At 56.1% G+C, this 21638-nt stretch overlaps 1 protein-coding gene across 5 annotated transcripts in view; it reads left to right on the top strand.

Moving 5' to 3' along the window:
• Positions 1 to 20404, top strand: part of LOC144736142 (uncharacterized) — a 44955-nt gene extending 24551 nt beyond the window's left edge. The window contains exons 8-18 of one of the 5 annotated variants that reach the window (XM_078618715.1): positions 1407 to 1491; positions 2727 to 2834; positions 4286 to 4376; positions 5738 to 5808; positions 8598 to 8750; positions 11118 to 11269; positions 12046 to 13034; positions 13083 to 13665; positions 14181 to 15054; positions 17988 to 18101; positions 19365 to 20404. In XM_078618715.1, the coding sequence (XP_078474841.1) occupies positions 1407 to 1491; positions 2727 to 2834; positions 4286 to 4376; positions 5738 to 5808; positions 8598 to 8750; positions 11118 to 11269; positions 12046 to 13034; positions 13083 to 13665; positions 14181 to 15054; positions 17988 to 18101; positions 19365 to 19489 (3345 nt within the window). In that variant the 3' untranslated portion in view covers positions 19490 to 20404. Of the gene's footprint in view, positions 1 to 1406; positions 1492 to 2726; positions 2835 to 4285; positions 4377 to 5737; positions 5809 to 8597; positions 8751 to 11117; positions 11270 to 12045; positions 13666 to 14180; positions 15055 to 17987; positions 18102 to 19364 lie in introns of all 5 variants that reach the window. The other 4 variants (XM_078618716.1, XM_078618714.1, XM_078618713.1 and 1 more) reach the window with 4 other exon arrangements.
• Positions 20405 to 21638: the final 1234 nt, after the last annotated feature.

Here is a 21638-nt window from a genome sequence, read left to right as displayed (position 1 = left end):
CCATCATCACCACCGTCATCACCCTCCTCACCATCACCACCATCACCACCATCATCACCCTCCTCACCATCATCACCCTCCTCACCACCATCACCCTCCTCACCACCATCATCACCACCCACCTCACCATCATCACCCTACACATAATCACCACCCTCCTCACCATCACCACCATCATCACCCTCCTCACCATCACCACCCTACACACCATCACCACCATCATCACGCTTCTCACCATCACCACCATCATCACACTCCACACCATCACCACCCTACTCACCATCACCACCATCATCACACTCATCATCATCACCCTCCTCACCATCACCCTCCTCACCACCACCCTACTCACCGTGACCACCCTACTCACCATCACCACCATCATCACACTCCTCATCATCATCACCCTCCTCACCATCACCCTCCTCACCACCACCCTACTCACCGTGACCACCCTACTCACCATCACTACCATCACCACCATCATCACCACCATCATCACTCTCCTCACCATCATCACCATCATCACCCTACTCATCATCATTACCATCATCCTACTCACCATCACCACACTACTCACCATCACCACCCTCCTCACCATCATCACCCTCCTCACCATCATCACCCTACTCACCATCATTACCATCATCCTACTCACCATCACCACCATTACCCATCCCACCATCATCACCTAGCTCGCAATCATCACCTCGCACGGTTGGCTACGTACTGTGCGAAAGAAGTTCAACACACACACGAACATTCTAATGTCGTTAAAACAGGGACCGCCTGTATTTGTGTTGCACTGTGATGATGGTGTTGACAATGTGGATGATGATTACGATGATGATGATGACAGTGCTTTTGACAACAATGTTGCTGACGACGACAATCCTGGTGATGACACTGGTGATGACGGGACACTGGTGATGACGGTACGCTGGTGATGACGGTACACTGGTGGTGACGGTACGCTGGTGATGACGGTACGCTGGTGATGACGGTACACTGGTGATGACGGTACGCTGGTGGTGACGGTCCGCTGGTGGTGACGGTACGCTGGTGATGACGGTCCGCTGGTGATGACTGTACGCTGGTGATGACGGTACGCTGGTGATGACGGTACGCTGGTGATGACGGTACGCTGGTGATGACGGTACGCTGGTGATGACGGTACGCTGGTGATGACGGTCCGCTGGTGATGACGGTACGCTGGTGATGACGGTACGCTGGTGATGACGGTCCGCTGGTGATGACGGTACGCTGGTGATGACGGTCCGCTGGTGATGACTGTACGCTGATGATGACGGTACGCTGGTGATGACGGTACGCTGGTGATGACGGTACGCTGGTGGTGACTGTGGTGATGACGGAGTGCTGAGCGATGTCCCCGTCTTTGCGAGCAGGAGAGATCGCTCCGGAGTGGCTCATCCGTCTCATCCGCCCCGGTCCCCACCGCTCCGGACGCAGCGAAGGCCGAGACATCCGAAGGTGAAGAGCCGCCCTCATCAGTCGCTCTCTCTGCCGTTGTTAACTCATCCCCCGTGAACTCATCCCCCCATGAACTCATCCCCCCATGAACTCATCCCCCGTGAACTCATCCCCCCATGAACTCATCCCCCCGTGAACTCATCCCCCCGTGAACTCATCCCCCCATGAACTCATCCCCCGTGAACTCATCCCCCCATGAACTCATCCCCCCATGAACTCATCCCCCCATGAACTCATCCCCCCATGAACTCATCCCCCCGTGAACTCATCCCCCCATGAACTCATCCCCCGTGAACTCATCCCCCCGTGAACTCATCCCCCCGTGAACTCATCCCCCCATGAACTCATCCCCCGTGAACTCATCCCCCGTGAACTCATCCCCCCATGAACTCATCCCCCGTGAACTCATCCCCCCGTGAACTCATCCCCCCATGAACTCATCCCCCCATGAACTCATCCCCCCATGAACTCATCCCCCGTGAACTCATCCCCCCATGAACTCATCCCCCCGTGAACTCATCCCCCCATGAACTCATCCCCCGTGAACTCATCCCCCCATGAACTCATCCCCCCGTGAACTCATCCCCCCATGAACTCATCCCCCGTGAACTCATCCCCCCATGAACTCATCCCCCGTGAACTCATCCCCCCATGAACTCATCCCCCGTGAACTCATCCCCCCATGAACTCATCCCCCCGTGAACTCATCCCCCATGAACTCATCCCCCGTGAACTCATCCCCCCATGAACTCATCCCCCGTGAACTCATCCCCCCATGAACTCATCCCCCGTGAACTCATCCCCCCATGAACTCATCCCCCGTGAACTCATCCCCCCATGAACTCATCCCCCGTGAACTCATCCCCCCATGAACTCATCCCCCGTGAACTCATCCCCCCGTGAACTCATCCCCCCGTGAACTCATCCCCCCATGAACTCATCCCCCGTGAACTCATCCCCCCGTGAACTCATCCCCCCGTGAACTCATCCCCCCATGAACTCATCCCCCATGAACTCATCCCCCCATGAACTCATCCCCCCGTGAACTCATTCTCCGTTCACTAAACCCCTCGTTCACTAATCCCCCGTTCACTAATTCCCAGTTCACCTCATCGTGACGCTCGGCGGAGCCGCCGGTGCGGGTGGTTTGCCGTGCGGCTGTCCACCCCCGCTCCCCCCCCCCCCCCCACCACGGCGAGGCTGACGTGGCCGCGTCTCACTCGCTCTCTCGCCAGATGTCACCACCAAGGTGCGCAGGAGTCTGTTCAGCCGGGAGCTCAGCTCGCCGGGGCGCAAGCGGCCGCGCTCCCAGCAGCAGCACGGACGCCCCGGCTCCTCGAGAGGTAACGTACGGGTCGTCGGTGATGCCTACCCCAATTGTACGTTAACATTTAAACTTGTTTGAGCGGGGCGGGCGATTGAACCTGACCGGACAGCAGAGTTCGAAAGAAGAGAACCGCAGCCCATGTTCCTTAAAGTTCGGTTTGAGCAGCGCGAGTTGAGGGGGTCGTGGGATTGGTGGAGGGAGAGGGAGAGCCCAGGAACATGGGAGATGGTTGGGATGAGAGCTCAACCCTCTCCTGTAGCGATGGTGTACGTGGTGTACGTCATCAGTTATTCCGTTCCGATGTACACGTGTGCGTCATCGTAACGGCTCCCACAAGGCCATGCTGGAGGGCGTGTGGCACAGTTTGGCGCTGACTATCGTAGAGTGTGGCGGTTGTGTCACTACGGTTCTCTACGATGATTAACAACGTCTTTAAAAACAACGGGGCATGACTACGCCTCTAAATAAAATGAACACCAAACCGCTCGCACATTCCGAGACACAGCGGTGACCGCCACCCTGCAACTTAGTCATCTCGGAACGGGAGAGGATTCAAAGGCCCCGGCGGTGGTGGCTACGCACGTGGCCTGGAATCCAGCATTGCGGATATACCCCGGTAATAACCAGGGCCGCCTGCCGGATTAGAACCACGAACCTCTGCAACAAATGACACGCCCCCGCGTGCGTGCGTGCGTGCGTGCGTGCGTGCGTGTGTGCGTGCGTGCGTGTGTGTGTGTGCGTGCGTGTGTGTGTGTGCTACCCTGTGTGTGGGGGGAGCCGTAGTGTAGCGGTTCGTGCGCTGTGCTACAAACTCTGTGACTCGAGTTGGATACCCGCTCACGGCCGACACTGGTGATGATGAGATGAACTGTTCCTGGGCCTGACCTAGGTCGACTCGGCCTCAATTGAGTACCTGGTGCTGTGTGTAAAACATCGCCACTGGGTTGCCAAAGGCGGCCGGGCATGGCGCTGGCCACCCACCCCCTCGTAATCAGAATCAGAATCTTTATTTAGACGGGACGAATCCGATGAACTATGAAGCTCTTTCTCACAATAAGGGCAGGTCAGAAAGTTACAACAAAAATAAAATAAACGATCGGAGTGCAAAGTGTAGGAAAGGTAAGCAAGGGGCGTTCCAGTAGACTGGAGGTCGTGGGTTCGATCCCGACCCTGACGCTGTATATTTGGAGTCTGCATGTCTCTCTCCCCGTGATTGAGTGGATTTTTCTCCAGGTCCTCCTGTTTTGCCCACCACATTAATAATCAACATCACGCGTTTCGAGTATTTGGCTGCTATACATTTCCACGTGGGAAGCCACTTCGTTGAGTGACGGCCGGGTCGTTTCTGACAAAGAGCTACATAGCAGCTCAGTGGACCTTACCTGGTAAAATAAAACTAGTTTTTAAGTTTTATAGCACTTGCCCCAACACCCTGTTAAGGCTACAGGGGGATCTTTGTCTCTGCAGGCGCTGTGAAGCTGCTGACGCGGCAGGTGGCGGAGACGCCGTCGCACAAGCAGTGCTCCCAACGGCTGCTCAAGGCGCAGGTTAAGGGCAGGTGGGCGCCCTGCATCACCCACCGGGGCTCCATCAGCCTCACAGAGACCCACAGACTCACGTAGAGACCCACAGACTCACGTAGAGACCCACAGACTCATGTAGAGACTCACGGAGAGACCCACAGACTCACGTAGAGACTCACGGAGAGACCCACAGACTCACGTAGAGACCCACAGACTCACGTAGAGACCCACAGACTCACGTAGAGACCCACAGACTCTGAGACCCACAGTCTCGCGAAGACACCCACAGTCTCGCGTACAGACCCACAGACTCCCGTAGAGACCCACAGTCTTGCGTAGACACCCACAATCTCGCATAGAGACCCACAGACTCCCATAGACACCCACAGTCTCGCGTAGAGACTCACGTAGAGACCCACAGACTCGGAGACCCACAGACTCCCGTAGACACCCACAGGCCCGCCTAGAGACTGACAGGTGAGATCTTCAGAGACCAGGATGAGTCTCACAAACGACAAAAGGAAAAAAATGAGATGAAGTTATGGCAATGAAGCAAATAGCAATCAAAACAAAAGCAACTACCTCGCCTGGTATGCAGGAGGCGGTGGGTTCGATCCCAACCCTGAAGCCTGCTGTTTATTTGGAGTTGGCATGCTCTCCATGTGGCCGCGTGGAATTATCTCCGGGTAATCCGGTATCTGGCTGTTCTACATTTCAACGTGAGAAGCCCCTTCGTTGAGCTGTCAGTTGTGATAGCCAGGTCGCTTTTAAAGAAGCTACATAGCTCAGTGGGCCTTACCTGGTCACTTTAATAGAGCGTTTTTTGGGGGGTTAGATCGCGTATAATTATATAAATGTGTTGTTAAACCCCCCGCTTCCACCACCCGACACAGCCAACTAGTAAAGGTTGTCACGTAAACGTGCCAATTCGTCACTAGTACAGCACTAACCGGTGTGTTGGAGAGCCAAGCCACAACATTTACAATCTTGAGTACGACGTTTCGCCGTAATTACAACTAGCTTCATCAGGCGACAGCCAGACAAATTACACGATCTAACCCAACAAAAAAAACCCTATTATAGATGATATTGGTCGCGAAAGCCTACGTGTTAAAACATAGTTTAGTTTAAACCCCGAATTCCATTCCTGCTCATGGCCAACACCAGTGACGATTATCTGAACCGGTCCTGGACCTCCCCTAGGTCGACTCAGCCTCAAATGAGTACCTGGTGCGGTGTGTAAACATCGCCGCTGGGGAGACAAAGGCGGCCAGGCGTGGGGCTGACCACCAATCCCCTCGTGTGCCGTGCCGGCCTTCATAGGTGCTCGCTAACAGCACTTGCCCCAACAGTGTGTTAAGGCTATACGGGGATCTTTGTCTTTGCGTGTGCGTAGGGAGCATGGTGCGTGCGACGGCACCAGCGTCACCGTGGTGCAGGAGTCTCCGTGCAAGCCTCTCCACCGAGGTGCGCACAGGGGCCGTGCCGCTGCTGGCGGTGGTGGTTGATGTAGAGATGGTTAATGTGGTGGTGGTGATGGTTAATGTGGTGGTGGTGATGGTTAATGTGGCGGTGGTGGTGATGGTGATGGTTGATGTGGTGATGGTTAATGTGGCGGTGGTGGTGATGGTTAATGTGTTGGTGGTGGTGGTTAATGTGGTGGTGATGGTGATGGTTAATGTGGTGATGGTGATGGTTAATGTGGTAATGGTTAATGTGGTGGTGATGGTTAATGTGGCAGTGGTGGTGATGGTTAATGTGTTGGTGGTGGTGGTTAATGTGGTGGTGGTGGTGATGGTGATGGTTAATGTGGTGATGGTTAATGTGGTGGTGATGGTTAATGTGGTGGTGGTGATGGTTAATGTGGTGGTGGTGGTGGGTGGTGATGGTTAATGTGGTGATGGTTAATGTGGTGGTGGTGGTGGTGATGGTTAAAGTGGTGGTGGTGATGGTTAATGTGGTGGTGGTGATGGTTAATGTGGCGGTGGTGGTGATGGTGATGGTTAATGTGGTGATGGTTAATGTGGCGGTGGTGGTGATGGTTAATGTGTTGGTGGTGGTGGTTAATGTGGTGGTGATGGTGATGGTTAATGTGGTGATGGTTAATGTGGTGATGGTTAATGTGGCAGTGGTGGTGATGGTTAATGTGTTGGTGGTGGTGGTGGTTGTTAATGTGGTGGTGGTGATGGTTAATGTAGTGATGGTTAATGTGGTGGTGATGGTTAATGTGGTGGTGGTGGTGGGTGGTGATGGTTAATGTGGTGATGGTTAATGTGGTGGTGATGGTTAAAGTGGTGGTGGTGGTGGTGGTGATGGTTAATGTGGTGGTGGTGATGGTTAAAGTGGTGGTGGTTGGTGGTGGGTGGTGATGGTTAATGTGGTGGTGATGGTTAAAGTGGTGGTGGTGGTGATGGTTAAAGTGGTGGTGGTGGTGATGGTTAATGTGGTGGTGGTGCTGATGGTTAATGTGGTGGTGGTGGTGGTGCTGATGGTTAATGTGGTGGTGGTGATGGTTAGAGTGGTGGTGGTGATGGTTAAAGTGGTGGTGATGGTTAATGTGGTTGTGGTGGTGATGGTTAAAGTGATAGTGATGGTTAATGTGGTGGTGGTGGTTAATGTGGTTGTGGTGGTTAATGTGGTGGTGGTTAATGTGGTGGTGATGATGGTTATTGTGGTGGCGGTGATGGTTAATGTGGTGATGGTTAATGTGGTGGTGATGGTTAATGTGGTGGTGATGGTTAATGTGGTGATGGTTAATGTGGTGATGGTTAATGTGGTGGTGGTGATGGTTAATGTGGTGATGGTTATTGTGGTGGCGGTGATGGTTTATGTGGCGGTGGTGATTGATACGTCATGATGCAATGTTGTCACAGTGTTGTCATGTGGTGGTAGTGTTGTTGTTGATGGTGGTGTTGGTGGTGTAAAAGGTGTTTACGATGAATGTTGATGTCAACAATGACGATGATGGTGTTGATGATAATAGTGATGACGATGGTGTTGCTGGTGACGATGGTGTTGATGACGACGATGGTGTTGATGACAACGATGATTGTGATGACAATCGTGTTTTTGGTGACGATAGCATTGACGATGACGTTGACGATGATGATCATTGTGACAATCTTGTTTCTGGTGATGGCATTGACGGCGATGATGGCATTGACGATGATGGTGATGATGATGGTGTTGCTGATGACGATAGCATTGACGATGATGGTGATGATGATGGTGTTGCTGATGACGATGGCGTTGATGATGACGACCGTGATGACGATGGCGTTGACGATGATGGTGATGATGTTGGTGTTGCTGATGACGATGGCGTTGACGATGATGACCGTGATGACGATGGCGTTGCTGATGACGATGGCGTTGACGATGATGACCGTGATGATGGTGTTGCTGATGACGATGGCATTGACGATGATGACCGTGATGATGATGGTGTTGCTGATGACGATGGCGTTGACGACGATGACCGTGACGATGATGGTGTTGACAATGATGGTGTTGCTGATGACGATGGCGTTGACGATGATGACCGTGATGACGATGGCGTTGCTGATGACGATGGCGTTGACGATGATGACCGTGATGATGATGGTGTTGCTGATGATGATGGCGTTGACGATGACGACCGTGATGATGACGGTGTTGCTGATGACGATGGCGTTGACGATGATGACCGTGATGACGATGGCGTTGCTGATGACGATGGCGTTGACGATGATGACCGTGATGATGATGGTGTTGCTGATGATGATGGCGTTGACGACGATGACCGTGATGATGATGGTGTTGCTGATGACGATGGCGTTGACGATGATGACCGTGATGATGATGGTGTTGCTGATGACGATGGCGTTGACGATGATGACCGTGATGACGATGGCGTTGCTGATGATGATGGCGTTGACGATGATGACCGTGATGATGGTGTTGCTGATGACGATGGCGTTGACGATGATGACCGTGATGACGATGGCGTTGCTGATGACGATGGCGTTGACGATGATGACCGTGATGATGATGGTGTTGCTGATGATGATGGCGTTGACGACGATGACCGTGATGATGATGGCGTTGCTGATGACGATGGCGTTGACGATGATGACCGTGATGATGATGGTGGTGTTGCTGATGACGATGGCGTTGACGATGACGACCGTGATGATGATGATGATGGTGTTGCTGATGACGATGGCGTTGACGACGACGACCGTGATGACGACGACGACGCTGGGTGTGCTTTGCAGCCGCGGGGACCCAGGATGTGCGCCGCAGCCCGCGGCTCCACTCGCGCCGCTCCTCCTTCTACGCCGCCTCTCAGCCGCTCTCTCGTGCCGCCGCCTCCGTCTCAACGCAGGAGGCCGCCGCCGCTGCTACGCAGGGCAGCCAGGCCGGCAGAGGTGGGTGGTGGGTCGGGGGTTACGGCAACTGCCCGTCGGCGTCATCGTCAGCCGTGGTTAATCCGCTGCTGGATGAGGAGCCTTCGCAAAAGGGCACCGCCTCCTTCCCGCTGTCCTGCCACGAATTCCTCTTGGCGACTAAAAGTGACAAGACAAACTACGGTTGCCAAACGGCCATCAGCATCTTGAGATTGTTATTATCTTCATTCTGCTCGTTTATTCACGAATCAAGACTCTTTTTGACGAGGGTTTTTTGCCAGGTTTGCTGCTGCTGTTGCGTGTGATTTCAATTGAGTAATTTGCAGGACATTTTTCAGCATGGGGATGTTTTGTCCAATACCGGTTGCACTGTGTGTGCGTGTGGGTTTAGCTGTGGGATGAAACCAGAGAACCCGGAGGAAACCCGTGCCGCGTCTGCTGCGTCTGCGTGTGCCGCGTTTAGAGTGCCGCGTCTGCCGCGTTTAGAGTGCCGCGTCTGCCGCGTCTCAGAGTGCCGCGTCTGCCGCGTATACCACGTCTCAGAGTACCACGTCGCAGAGTGCCGTGTCTCAGAGTGCCGCGTCTGCCGCGTCTCAGAGTGCCACGTCTGCTGCGTATACCACGTCTCAGAGTGCCGCGTCTCAGAGTGCCACGTCTGCTGCGTATACCGCGTCTCAGAGTGCCGCGTCTCAGAGTGCCACGTCTGCTGCGTCTGCGTGTGCCACGTCTCAGAGTGCCACGTCTCAGAGTGCCACGTCTCAGAGTGCCACGTTTCAGAGTGCCACGTCTCAGAGTGCCACGTCTCAGAGTGCCACGTCTGCTGCGTCTGCGTGTGCCACGTCTCAGAGTGCCACGTCTCAGAGTGCCACGTCTCAGAGTGCCACGTCTCAGAGTGCCACGTCTGCTGCGTCTGCGTGTGCCACGTCTCAGAGTGCCACGTCTCAGAGTGCCACGTCTGCCGCGTCTGCGTGTGTCACGTCTCAGAGTGCCACGTCTCAGAGTGCCACGTCTGCTGCGTGTGCCACGTCTCAGAGTGCCACGTCTCAGAGTGCCACGTCTGCCGCGTCTGCGTATACCGCGTCTCAGAGTGCCGCGTCTCAGAGTGCCACGTCTGCTGCGTCTGCGTGTGCCACGTCTCAGAGTGCCACGTCTCAGAGTGCCACGTCTCAGAGTGCCACGTTTCAGAGTGCCACGTCTCAGAGTGCCACGTCTCAGAGTGCCACGTCTGCTGCGTCTGCGTATACCGCGTCTCAGAGTGCCGCGTCTCAGAGTGCCACGTCTGCTGCGTCTGCGTGTGCCACGTCTCAGAGTGCCACGTCTCAGAGTGCTACGTCTCAGAGTGCCACGTTTCAGAGTGCCACGTCTCAGAGTGCCACGTCTCAGAGTGCCACGTCTGCTGCGTCTGCGTGTGCCACGTCTCAGAGTGCCACGTCTCAGAGTGCCACGTCTGCCGCGTCTGCGTGTGTCACGTCTCAGAGTGCCACGTCTCAGAGTGCCACGTCTGCTGCGTGTGCCACGTCTCAGAGTGCCACGTCTCAGAGTGCCACGTCTGCCGCGTCTGCGTGTGTCACGTCTCAGAGTGCCATGTCTGCCGCGTCTGCGTGTGTCACGTCTCAGAGTGCCACGTCTGCTGCGTCTGCGTGTGCCACGTCTCAGAGTGCCATGTCTCAGAGTGCCACGTCTCAGAGTGCCACGTCTGCCGCGTCTGCGTGTGTCACGTCTCAGAGTGCCACGTCTCAGAGTGCCACGTCTGCTGCGTCTGCGTGTGCCACGTCTCAGAGTGCCACGTCTCAGAGTCCCACGTCTGCCGCGTCTGCGTGTGTCACGTCTCAGAGTGCCACGTCTGCCGCGTCTGCGTGTGTCACGTCTCAGAGTGCCATGTCTGCCGCGTCTGCGTGTGTCACGTCTCAGAGTGCCACGTCTCAGAGTGCCACGTCTGCTGCGTCTGCGTGTGCCACGTCTCAGAGTGCCACGTCTCAGAGTCCCACGTCTGCCGCGTCTGCGTGTGTCACGTCTCAGAGTCCCACGTCTGCCGCGTCTGCGTGTGTCACGTCTCAGAGTGCCATGTCTGCCGCGTCTGCGTGTGTCACGTCTCAGAGTGCCACGTCTGCTGCGTCTGCGTGTGCCACGTCTCAGAGTGCCATGTCTCAGAGTGCCACGTCTCAGAGTGCCACGTCTGCCGCGTCTGCGTGTGTCACGTCTCAGAGTGCCACGTCTCAGAGTGCCACGTCTGCTGCGTCTGCGTGTGCCACGTCTCAGAGTGCCACGTCTCAGAGTCCCACGTCTGCCGCGTCTGCGTGTGTCACGTCTCAGAGTGCCACGTCTGCCGCGTCTGCGTGTGTCACGTCTCAGAGTGCCGCGTCTGAGCGTGCCGCCTGTGATTTTCAGACCGCTCCACGTCGCCGCATAAGGCCGCCGCCTCCTCCTCCGCAGCTCCGTCTCCACGCAAGCTGCTGTTTGCGGCGACCCAGCAGAGCCCCGACGCCATCGCCTCCGACCCACGGCCGTCCCGGCATCTCGCCGGCGGGGCCTTCCAGCGGGTGAGGCCGCGGGGGCGGGGTGGGGGGGGGGGGTCCGGCGCGATCGGCCAGGGGGGGGACGCACGGCCGTGAGCTTCAGCCGCGCCGCGTCGCGATGCCTTGGTCGCCGCTGTGGTAGCACCACCACAGCAAGTCGATGAGCCCAGGGCAGGTGCCCCGCTCGTCGCTAACACCTGCGGTGGCAACGCTCATTGCGGTCGCGGTTTCTTTGTGTGACCGACGATAAGTGAATTGTTTGATACCAATTTGAAATGAGTGGAGCTATCAAATAATTCACCCGTCATGTCAATACATCGGTTGGACCAATGTTTGGCTACTTTATTTGGTCCCAATATCTGCTATTGGGCCCATGAACATTCGTATTTTAAACGGCTCCATAGTGACGTGATGATACGTACGTAGCCAACCGTGCTAATCGGAGGTGCGGGAGGAAGGAGCTCTGAGCCTGGCGACCTGAGTTCCATTCCCGCTCCCAACTAACACCATTGACGATTGTATGAACCAATCTTGGGCCTTTTCTCGGTTGACTCTGCCTTAAATGAGGACGTGGTGCGGTGTATACGTGTTTATGTATGTTGAATTTATTTCGTAGCGTATGTAGCCAACCCACATCGGCATTGGAGAGACAAAGGTGGCCGGGCGTGGTGCTGATTAAACGGCGCCACAGTGACGTGATTAAGCAGCGCACTCACCAGAACGCCGCTTCTGTACCCCTCCCCCCCCCCCCCCCCCCCGGTCTCCGTCCGCTCGTGCCGCGGGGCCGGCGCTCTCCGCAGGACGGCGCCCTCTCGGGCCGCGTGCGCAGCCCCTCGAAGCTGTCGCGCCGCCTCTTCGCCCCGTCGAGCGCCAGCGCCGCCGCCACGACTGGGCCGCGCCTTTCCCCTCCGCCGCGGCCGTTCGCCGCCCCCTCCGGCCCCCCGCGCGCCAGCGCCGCCAGGAGCCGGCGCACGCGCCGCACTCCCTCCAAAGTGCGGTTCGAATCGAGCTCGACGACGACGACGACGACGGAGCCGCCGCCGCGGTCACGCAGCCCCCGCACGCCAACGCGGGCGCCGGGGCGCGACGGCGGCGAGGGCCCGGCGCGCGTCCCGCCCGGCACGCCGCCCCCCTGCCGCAGCCCCCGGTTCTCGCGAGGCTTCCCCTGCACCCCGGGGACCCCCGGGACCCCCGTGTCCTCTACAAGATTGCCCCGCCGCCTGACCCCCACGCCCCGGACTCCTCGCAGCGGTCACGTTCCTGGAACCCCCGAGGCCCCTGGTGTGGGGCACGTGGCAAGGACCCCTCGCACTCCTCGTACCCCTTGTACCCCACGCACCCCTCGCACCCCTCGTACCCCTCTCACCCCACGCACCCCTTGCGCCGTGTCGATGGAGCGCGGTGTCGTCCCCTGGACGCGTCCACGCCAGTCTCCCGGAGGAAAGGACACGTTGGCAACGCCGCCACCGTCGGCGACCGCCGGCGCCGGCGGGAGGCGGGCGCCGGCTCGGTGCTTGCCGCGGACGCGCAGCGAGTGCTCGGACCTGCTGCGCTCGCCCCTGATGACCCCGGCCAAGAGGCAGCTGGCGCTTCCGCCGGAGTTCCCCAGCGGAGTCGGAGAGGGGCGCGACGAGAGGCCAAAGGGACGACCGCCAGCGCCGCTCGGAGGCGACGCCGCCGCCGGCAAGACGCTCGCGAGGGGCTCGCGGGAATCGCCGCCGGCGCCTTCACGCGTGCCGGAGCACGGAGTTGGGACGGCGTCACGGGCGCCAGCACCGGAGATCAGGAGGTCTTCCAGGAGGTCTCCCAGGAGACCTCCCGGGATGTTTCCCGGGAGGTCTCCCGGGAGGTCTCCCGGGAGGTGCCCGAGCGGAGGGGGCGCTGGCGCTGGAAGCCGCGTGGAGACGGCGCGTGGAGACGGCAGGAGGAGCGGCTCGGCCGACCGCGGGGCGGCAGAAAGGGGTGCGGCAGAACGTGGACAGGAGCCGGATGGTTTTGCTTCCAGAAACGCTGCGAGAGGCGGGAGATGGAGCGAGGAGGAGGATGTGGAGGATGAGGAGGATGTGGAGAATGTGGAGGATGAGGAGGACGACGCGTTGAACGAGACGACGCTTTCCTCATCGCCCGCCGGTGCCGGGAGCCTCGCGTCACCCGAGTGGGAGCTGGCGTCGCCGCGTGGCAAGCGAGAGGGCGTGGGCGTGCGCCTGCGCCGAAAGGCGACGGGCACCGGCGGGGCGCCGGCGGAGACCTTGCCGGCGTCGCCGTGGGCCTCGCCGCAGGCGTCGCTTCTTACCCCCCCTGGCGGCGGCGGCAGCTACTCCCTGCGGCTCACGGTGGACCGGAGGCAGCGGCGCGCCGAGGCCTTGCAATCCTCGCCGGCGGCAGTGGCCGCTGGCGCCTGGCACCCAAGCGCCACCAAGGTAGAGACGCGCTCGTCCCCGGGTTTACTGTTTTACTAAACTATTATTTCGTCTTGACTTAAAGCTTTCGTGACTGCAGGAATTCACATTTTTTTGGGTCTTTCGATAAAGTCACGTAGATAGATTTTTTGAACCAGTCGAAACCACGGGGAGTCCTATGGGAGGCAAAACATTAACCACAAAAACCATTAACCGATGTCACTGTTAACAGAGGGACTACTGTAAACGATTATTTTTTAGGTAGGCAGTGACATCAACGAATGTGTCTGCTTGGAAGTTATTGCACGCCGATCTAAGGAATGCAACGTGCCTTAGAGGACGTCCCCCCCGCGGAGACGGAGTTGCGAAATGGGCTCCCGTGCGCCGGTGCCAGCCCTGTGCATTGCCGCATCGCAGGGTCGCGAGTCGACGCGGCAGATCTGGGGTTGGGTAAGCCGTTGAATGTCGATTGGCCGCGGGCGATTGCGGTCGTGTAACTCGCGTTGTTCGCCTGCCGCTCGTGCCGCCCCCGGCAGGACGCTCGACGCCAGTACGAGGAGGAGCCGTCGCCGCCGGCGCTGCTGCCGCGGGGCTCGGGGCTGCTCGAGCCGCGGCTGAAGCGCGCCGGCTCGTGGGGATTGAACGAGGACGGCCGGGAGCGACCGCGGGCGCCGGTCGGCGACGCCGCCGCCGCATCGCGCCACCGCTGCGGCCGGCACTCATCGCACCGGCGGCTGGCGGAGGCCGGGGATCAACGCACGCCGCCGTCGTGCCGCGTGCGCCGAGCCTCGGCCTCCCCGAGCCCGCGCCGCGTGCAGACTCGCATCTGCCACGCGCTCACGCCGCCCGCGTCGTCCTCCACGCCCCCGCAGAGCGCCGGCGGCGCGGCGAGCGCCGGCGGCGCGGCGAGCGCCGCGTCGCCCGCGCAGAGTCCCGCCATCCGGCGGTGGCCTCGCAAGAAGCGGGCGGGCGGCGGCGCTTCTCCCGCGGCCCCCGGACTCAAGCCGGCGCCGTGGGACGGCGGGCTCGGCGCGGCGGAGGCGGACGGCGTGTTTGCGCTGCCCGACGGCTCCCCGCCGAGGGAGGCGGCGTGGGGAGCCCGGTGGAGCGGCGGTGCCGGGTATGGCCTGGGCTCTCGGTGGGGCGGCTCCGGCGGCGCCGGCTTCGGCCTGGGCTCCGGCAGGAAGAGGCGAGCCGGCCGCTGCCTCTCTTCCCCGGTGGAAGAGGAGGAGGAGGGCGGCGGCGGCGGCGCCGCGGTGCCGTGGGCGGCGCCGAAGGAGGCCAAGCGGCCGCGCTCGGAGACGGAGCGGGGCTGGTCCTCCCCGAGAGGGAGCGCCGCCTTCTCGTTTACCACCACCGCCGGCAGTGCCGCCAGCGGCAGCGACGACAACGTCTTCTCGAGCCCCGCAGGTGGGTGCCAGGAGGGCCGGCGCACGGGGACCAGGGGCTTGGCCGGCTGCTCGACGGCTCTTGGCACGAATTGGCCAGGGGACGGCCGAGGCGCCGATGGGTTCTGAAATCTGTCTGGGTCACTGCCCACCCCACCCTGCTGGGACACTCCTCCGCCCTCCGTCCCACGCTGTGTGAATTGGAATTTGGCCAAACCAGCAGCATCCATTGCAGCAGCAGCCCCGTTGGAAAACAGGTGATGGGTTAGGCTAAGGTTAGTTGGGTTAGGTTTAATGTAGTGTTTAGTTTGGGGTTAGTTTCCGTTGTATTTAAGGTTAGGGTTAGTTTATGGGAAGGTTTAATTGAGAGTTTAGTTTGGGGTTAAGTTAAATTTAAGGTTGCGTTGAATTGAAGGTTAGGTTGGGTTTAAGTCTAAGGTTAAGGGTTAGTCTAGGGTAGGTTTTGGTTCGGGTTAAATGTGATTCTGCACATGACAGGGGGTCGTAGCCGTCGATCCCACGAAAGAAGAGGAGGTGGCCCTTGTCTTAGCTTCACGACAGTCTCATTCGCCGTCATACTCCATGCACATGCCATTCCGTGGACGAGCGAATCGACGCAGTCACCAGCGGTGCCAACTCCCCCCGGGGCTTTCGGCAGCTAGCCGCTGGTCCCGACTTGATGGCCGGCGCGCGTCGTCTCCGGCTGTGAAGTGCGTCGGTGCGTGCCGTGGGCGGTACTCGTTGTTGTTGTTGCTGCTGCCCTGCACCTGCTGAGGGAGGGAGGGAAGGGGGGCTACGTGGGCTGACGTCCACTCGCTCACTCAGTTGATCATTGGTGTGTGATTATCCGGCTTCCAACATTATCTGGCTTCCAACAGTATCCGGCGGTCACGGACCGATCCGGCAAAACCGCTCCAAAGGCTGTACCAGGCCGGAGATCGGCACCGTGTACGTGACGAAATAGGAGCTTTATTTGATTTCAGTGTAACGTATTATATGCAGGACATTATACACTACATACAAGTTAGAACAATAACAGATCACGACGTTTCGATCACAACACGAGCAATCGTCATCAGGTGGGACAACCACAGCAAGAAGCAACTGCTGAAGTGGGCGAGAGATCTGCCGTGGCACGGGGTTGTATAGTGTAGTGTGTAGTGTAGTGTATTGTAGTGTATAGTAGTGTATAGTAGTGTATAGTAGTGTAATGTATTGTAGTGTATAGTAGTGTAGTGTGTAGTGTATAGTAGTGTAGTGTATTGTAGTGTATTGTAGTGTAGTGTATAGTAGTGTAGTGTATAGTAGTGTAGTGTGTAGTGTAGTTTATAGTGTAGTGTATAGTAGGGTAGTGTAGTGTGTAGTATTGTAGTGTATAGTGTAGTGTATAGTGTAGTGTGGTGTATAGTGTAGTGTAGTGTGTAGTGTAGTGTGTAGTGTAGTATATAGTGTAGTGTATAGTAGAGTGTAGTGTATAGTAGAGTGTAGTGTATAGTGTATAGTAGTGTGTAGTGTATAGTAGTGTAGTGTATAGTGTAGTGTATTGTAGTGTGTAGTGTATAGTGTAGTGTATACTAGTGTAGTGTATACTAGTGTAGTGTATAGTGTAGTGTATAGTGTAGTATATAGTAGGCCTCGGCAGTAGGGGGGAGAGAGACGGGGAGGGGGGGGGTGCAGATCGGAGAGAGTTGCACAGAGAGAGAGAGAGACACACAGAGAGGCAGGTAGGATGGAAACATCACAACCAGTTAATACTTTACTTAACTGGTTGTGATGTTTCCATCCTACCTGCCTATGTCACCTGTTATTTCCGACTCTCTGTGTGTCTTTCTCTCTCTCTCTCTCTGTGCATCTCCAATCTGCCTTCCCCCCTTCTCCCCCCCCCCCCCCTACTGCCGAGGCCTACTATATACCCTCACCTACACCATTGGAACCTCATTTGCCAGTAAAAAATATAATTGTTTTTTTACCCTTCTATCTGGCAACAAAACTGACACCTTTTTTACATGGAGTCATGTTTGCATAGACCACAATACCTGCAGCCATAATGCAAACAAAAAACAATACTCTGATAGTGTGCACTGTCCTTGAAGTTGATTGGTCCACACCCGAGACAGCTTTCCTTAGAGCCTAGTCTCACATAACAGATCTGGTCCAACCCATGTGAGACTAGGCTCTAAGGAAAGCTGTCTCGGGTGTGGACCAATCAACTTCAAGGACAGTGCACACTATCAGAGTTATGTTTTTTGTTTGCATTATGACTGCAGGTATTGTGGTCTATGCAAACATGACTCCTTGTAAAAAAGGTGTCAGTTTTGTTGCCAGATAGAAGGGTAAAAAAACAACTATCATAACCTCACCTACTTCAGCAGTTTTTTCTTGCTGTGGTTGTCCCACCTGATGACGATTGCTTGTGTTGCGATCGAAACGTCGTGATCGATTATTTTTCTACCCACGTGACTTTACCGAAAGAACCAAAGAGTATGGATTCCTGCAGTCACGAAAGCTTCAAATGAAGATTGCATACAAGTTAAACAATGAAAATACTGCGCGTGTGTCCATCACCCCCATGCAGAGTCTTCTCGATTGGAGTGAGTACGTTACAGTAAATACAATAACTTTTTAAAGTAGGATATTGTTTCGATTGAAAGCTTTCGTGACTGCAGGGATTCATATTCTTGGTTCTTTCGGTATAATATTTGTATTATTTTATTATTTCCCTTCTACGTGACTTTACCGAAAGAACCAAGAATATAGGATATTGTTGTCTATTTGTATATTCATGCCCATTTCATTCAGTAAACAAATTTAAAACACTAAACACAACACCAACAAACATAATGGCACGCAAGAATGTGCAAAAATAAGCTCTTTGAATATCTGGCTTCATAGCTCATCGGATTCCTCCCGCGGTCTGAATAAACATTCTGATTTGTGCCACAATTGTCCCGGCAGGAGGGAGACACCGGGAGCTGTCGGCTCGCGGCCTCCTGGCGCTCACGCAGTCGCCTATCATCCGTCCCCCCCCACTCCTCGCGAGCGCCGCCTCTACCCCTCCCACGGAGCCCAGTGAGCCACGGGGGGGGTGGGGGTCGGGAGGGGGTCCCTCCCTCCCTTCCTTCCTCCCTCCCTCCCTTCCTCCCTACCCTGAAACCGAGCGGAACAGTAGATAATATTAGACTGGGTGCTTCAAAAAAACGTAAAAACTTCTGAGAATTTGCAACACAAGAAATGTGCCTCCAGGCTCTGGAGACCACCTGGAGAAGATTCCAGGCCACGCGTTGACAACGATGGCGAACAAGTGGAGACGCTTTGGCTTTTGAAGCTGTTAACGTGACATTTGCTATCATGTTACAGTGTCTTTATTATCTGTTCCGTTTCCATTAAAAACGATCATCCCATTTTGTCCCATTTTGAAGCACCCTATGTACTAGAGCAGCAGTTGTTAACCTCTATTGCAGCCTTGCATCCCTTTGGATCTCACTTGCTACAAACATGTTTAATGTTAATAAATACATAGGGTTTTATACTTAATGTGCTCGTGCTAAATTAGTGTTTTCGATGATTTACCTTCTACAAACAATCTGGCCATGTTTCGCGACCCCCAGAAGGGCATCTCGCACCCCCGGGGGGTGTGAGTCTATGGGTAGCGTTAAGTCTATGGGTAGAGTTGAGTCTATGGGTAGTGTTGAGTCTATGGGTAGTGTTGAGTCTATGGGTAGTGTTGAGTCTATGGGCAGTGTTGAGTCTATGGGCAGTGTTGAGTCTACGGGTAGTGTTGAGTCTATGGGCAGCGTTGAGTCTATGGGCAGCGTTGAGTCTATGGGTAGCGTTGAGTCTATGGGCAGTGTTGAGTCTATGGGCAGTGTTGAGTCTATGGGCAGTGTTGAGTTTATGGGCAGCGTTGAGTCTATGGGCAGCGTTGAGTCTGTGGGTAGCGTTGAGTCTGTGGGCAGCGTTGAGTCTGTGGGCAGCGGTGAGTCTGTGGGCAGCGGTGAGTCTGTGGGCAGTGTTGAGTCTATGGGCAGTGTTGAGTATGGGCAGTGTTGAGTCTGTGGGCAGTGTTGAGTCTGTGGGCAGTGTTGAGTCTGTGGGTAGCGTTGAGTCTGTGGGCAGCATTGAGTCTATGGGCAGCGTTGAGTCTATGGTCAGCGGTGAGTCTGTGGGCAGTGTTGAGTCTGTGGGCAGTGTTGAGTCTGTGGGTAGCGTTGAGTCTGTGGGCAGCGTTGAGTCTATGGGCAGCGTTGAGTCTATGGGCAGTATATATGTTGAACCTCTTTCGCACCGTACGCAGCCAGCCGTGCCCAGCTGATGAGCGTGAATCCGTCCCAGCAGGTGGCGCCACCACCACCAGCAGCAGCAACAGCAGCCAGGAGTCTCCGCCAGCTGAGCTGTCGTCCGTGCGGCACCGAAGCCCCGGCGCCAGGACATACGGAAAGAGGAAGCTGCCCTGCTGACGCCAGCACCAACGCCGGCGGCGCCAGCAGCCGAGACGGCGCGCACTGAGGGGGGTCGTTGCCCCGTGGCACCGCTGCTGGCGTCGCTGTGGACAGCGACCTTGAGTGGGGTGCCCGGCTCCGTATCGGGTGTCCACCCAGAGAACTGAGGATGAGACTCGTAGACTCGTGCAGAGACGTGTCAACTCACAGAGACTCATGCAGAGATCCGTCAACTCACAGAGACTTGCAGACTCTCACAGAATAAGTACTCTGTACTTTTAGTCATCATCAGCAGCAGTGGTCAGTCCACTGCTGGATTAAAGTATCCCAGGTCGTCGCCACTACCTGCCACGATCCTCCTGCGATGTGACGCCGTGGGTCTCGGTTCACAAGCCGTCAGTCGCTGGGCATCTTCTTGTGACTCCTGGGTGCCTTGCTTGCTGTACAGTGCCGCCTTGCCTGCAGGGTTGGTACATCTGGTTGCTCGGCATCCGTCGCAGGGTGCTGTGCGTCATTCGGAGAATGCTGGACGTCAGTCTCTGGGCGTCAGTCCCAAGGTGCTGTGGTCCCACGTCTTGGCAAGGTTTAGCTGTGGCTGTGTCGCGGACTTGCGGTGGGGGTTAAAGGTCACCTTGGGGGGTTCAGTGGATGTCGGGCTGGCAAGCGCTCGAACCAATCAACTGTGCAATTTTTTTTATTGTTGTCGTGGTTGTTGTCGTTGTTGTCGTCGTTGTCGTCGTTGTTGTCGTGGTTGTTTTTGTCGTGGTTGTCGTTGTCGTGGTTGTTGTCGTGGTTGTTGTCGTTGCGTTTGGAGAAGATGGACGCGTTCCTCGGGGCGTCCTCACCGGCGCCGCGTGGGCCTTGCTCTCGGAGCGCCACTGCCGTGTGCCGAGTGGAGAGTTTTATTTTTATGAATAAAAAAGTGACATTTCCCCCGCCTGTCCTGCCGCCGTGTAAAACGTCCACAGCATCGGACCTCCGCTGAAACAGCGTCACGTCCCCCCTCCTCTCTCCCCGCACCCCCCTTGCCCCCGCCGTTGTGACTCGGGGTTGGCGGCTCACGGTGGGATGGGACAGCAGAGTTCACAGATTGTGAAGGTGGCCAGCTATCTTAGTTTCTCAATTGAAAACTCATTTCTTTAGAACCGCTTGGTTGTTGCGTTTAGTCTGTCCCCCCCACGCACCTCCGATTAGCGTGGTTGGCTACGTACGGTGCAAAACAAGTTCAACATACACACACTACCCATAGACTCAACACTACCCATAGACTCAACACTACCCATAGACTCAACACTACCCATAGACTCAACACTGCCCATAGACTCAACACTACCCATAGACTCAACACTACCCATAGACTCAACACTACCCATAGACTCAACACTACCCATAGACTCAACACTACCCATAGACTCAACACTACCCATAGGCTCAACACTACCCATAGACTCAACACTACCCATAGACTCAACACTACCCATAGACTCAACACAGCCAATAGACTCAACACTACCCATAGACTCAACACTACTCATAGACTCAACACTACCCATAGACTCAACACTACCCATAGACTCAACACTACCCATAGACTCAACACTACCCATAGACTCAACACTACCCATAGACTCAACACTACCCATAGACTCAACACTGCCCATAGACTCAACACTACCCATAGACTCAACACTGCCCATAGACTCAACACTACCCATAGACTCAACACTACCCATAGACTCAACACTACCCATAGACTCAACACTGCCCATAGACTCCACACTGCCCATAGACTCAACACTACCCATAGACTCAACACTGCCCATAGACTCAACACTGCCCATAGACTCAACACTGCCCATAGACTCAACACTCCACCATAGACTCAACACTAACCCATAGACTCAACACTGCCCATAGACTCAACACTACCCATAGACTCAACACTACCCATAGAATCAACACTACCCATAGACTCAACACTGCCCATATACTCAACACTACCAATAGACTCAACACTGCCCATAGACTCAACACTACCCATAGACTCAACACTACCCATAGACTCAACACTGCCCATATACTCAACACTACCCATAGACTCAACACTACCCATATACTCAACACTACCCATAGACTCAACACTACCCATAGACTCAACACTACCCAT

Source organism: Lampetra planeri, chromosome 59, assembly GCF_965212315.1.
Source record: "Lampetra planeri chromosome 59, kcLamPlan1.2.h2, whole genome shotgun sequence".
NCBI classification, from domain to species: Eukaryota; Metazoa; Chordata; class Hyperoartia; order Petromyzontiformes; family Petromyzontidae; genus Lampetra; species Lampetra planeri.
Note: the sequence above shows the minus strand (reverse complement) of the source record. Positions and strands in the feature narration are given on the sequence as shown.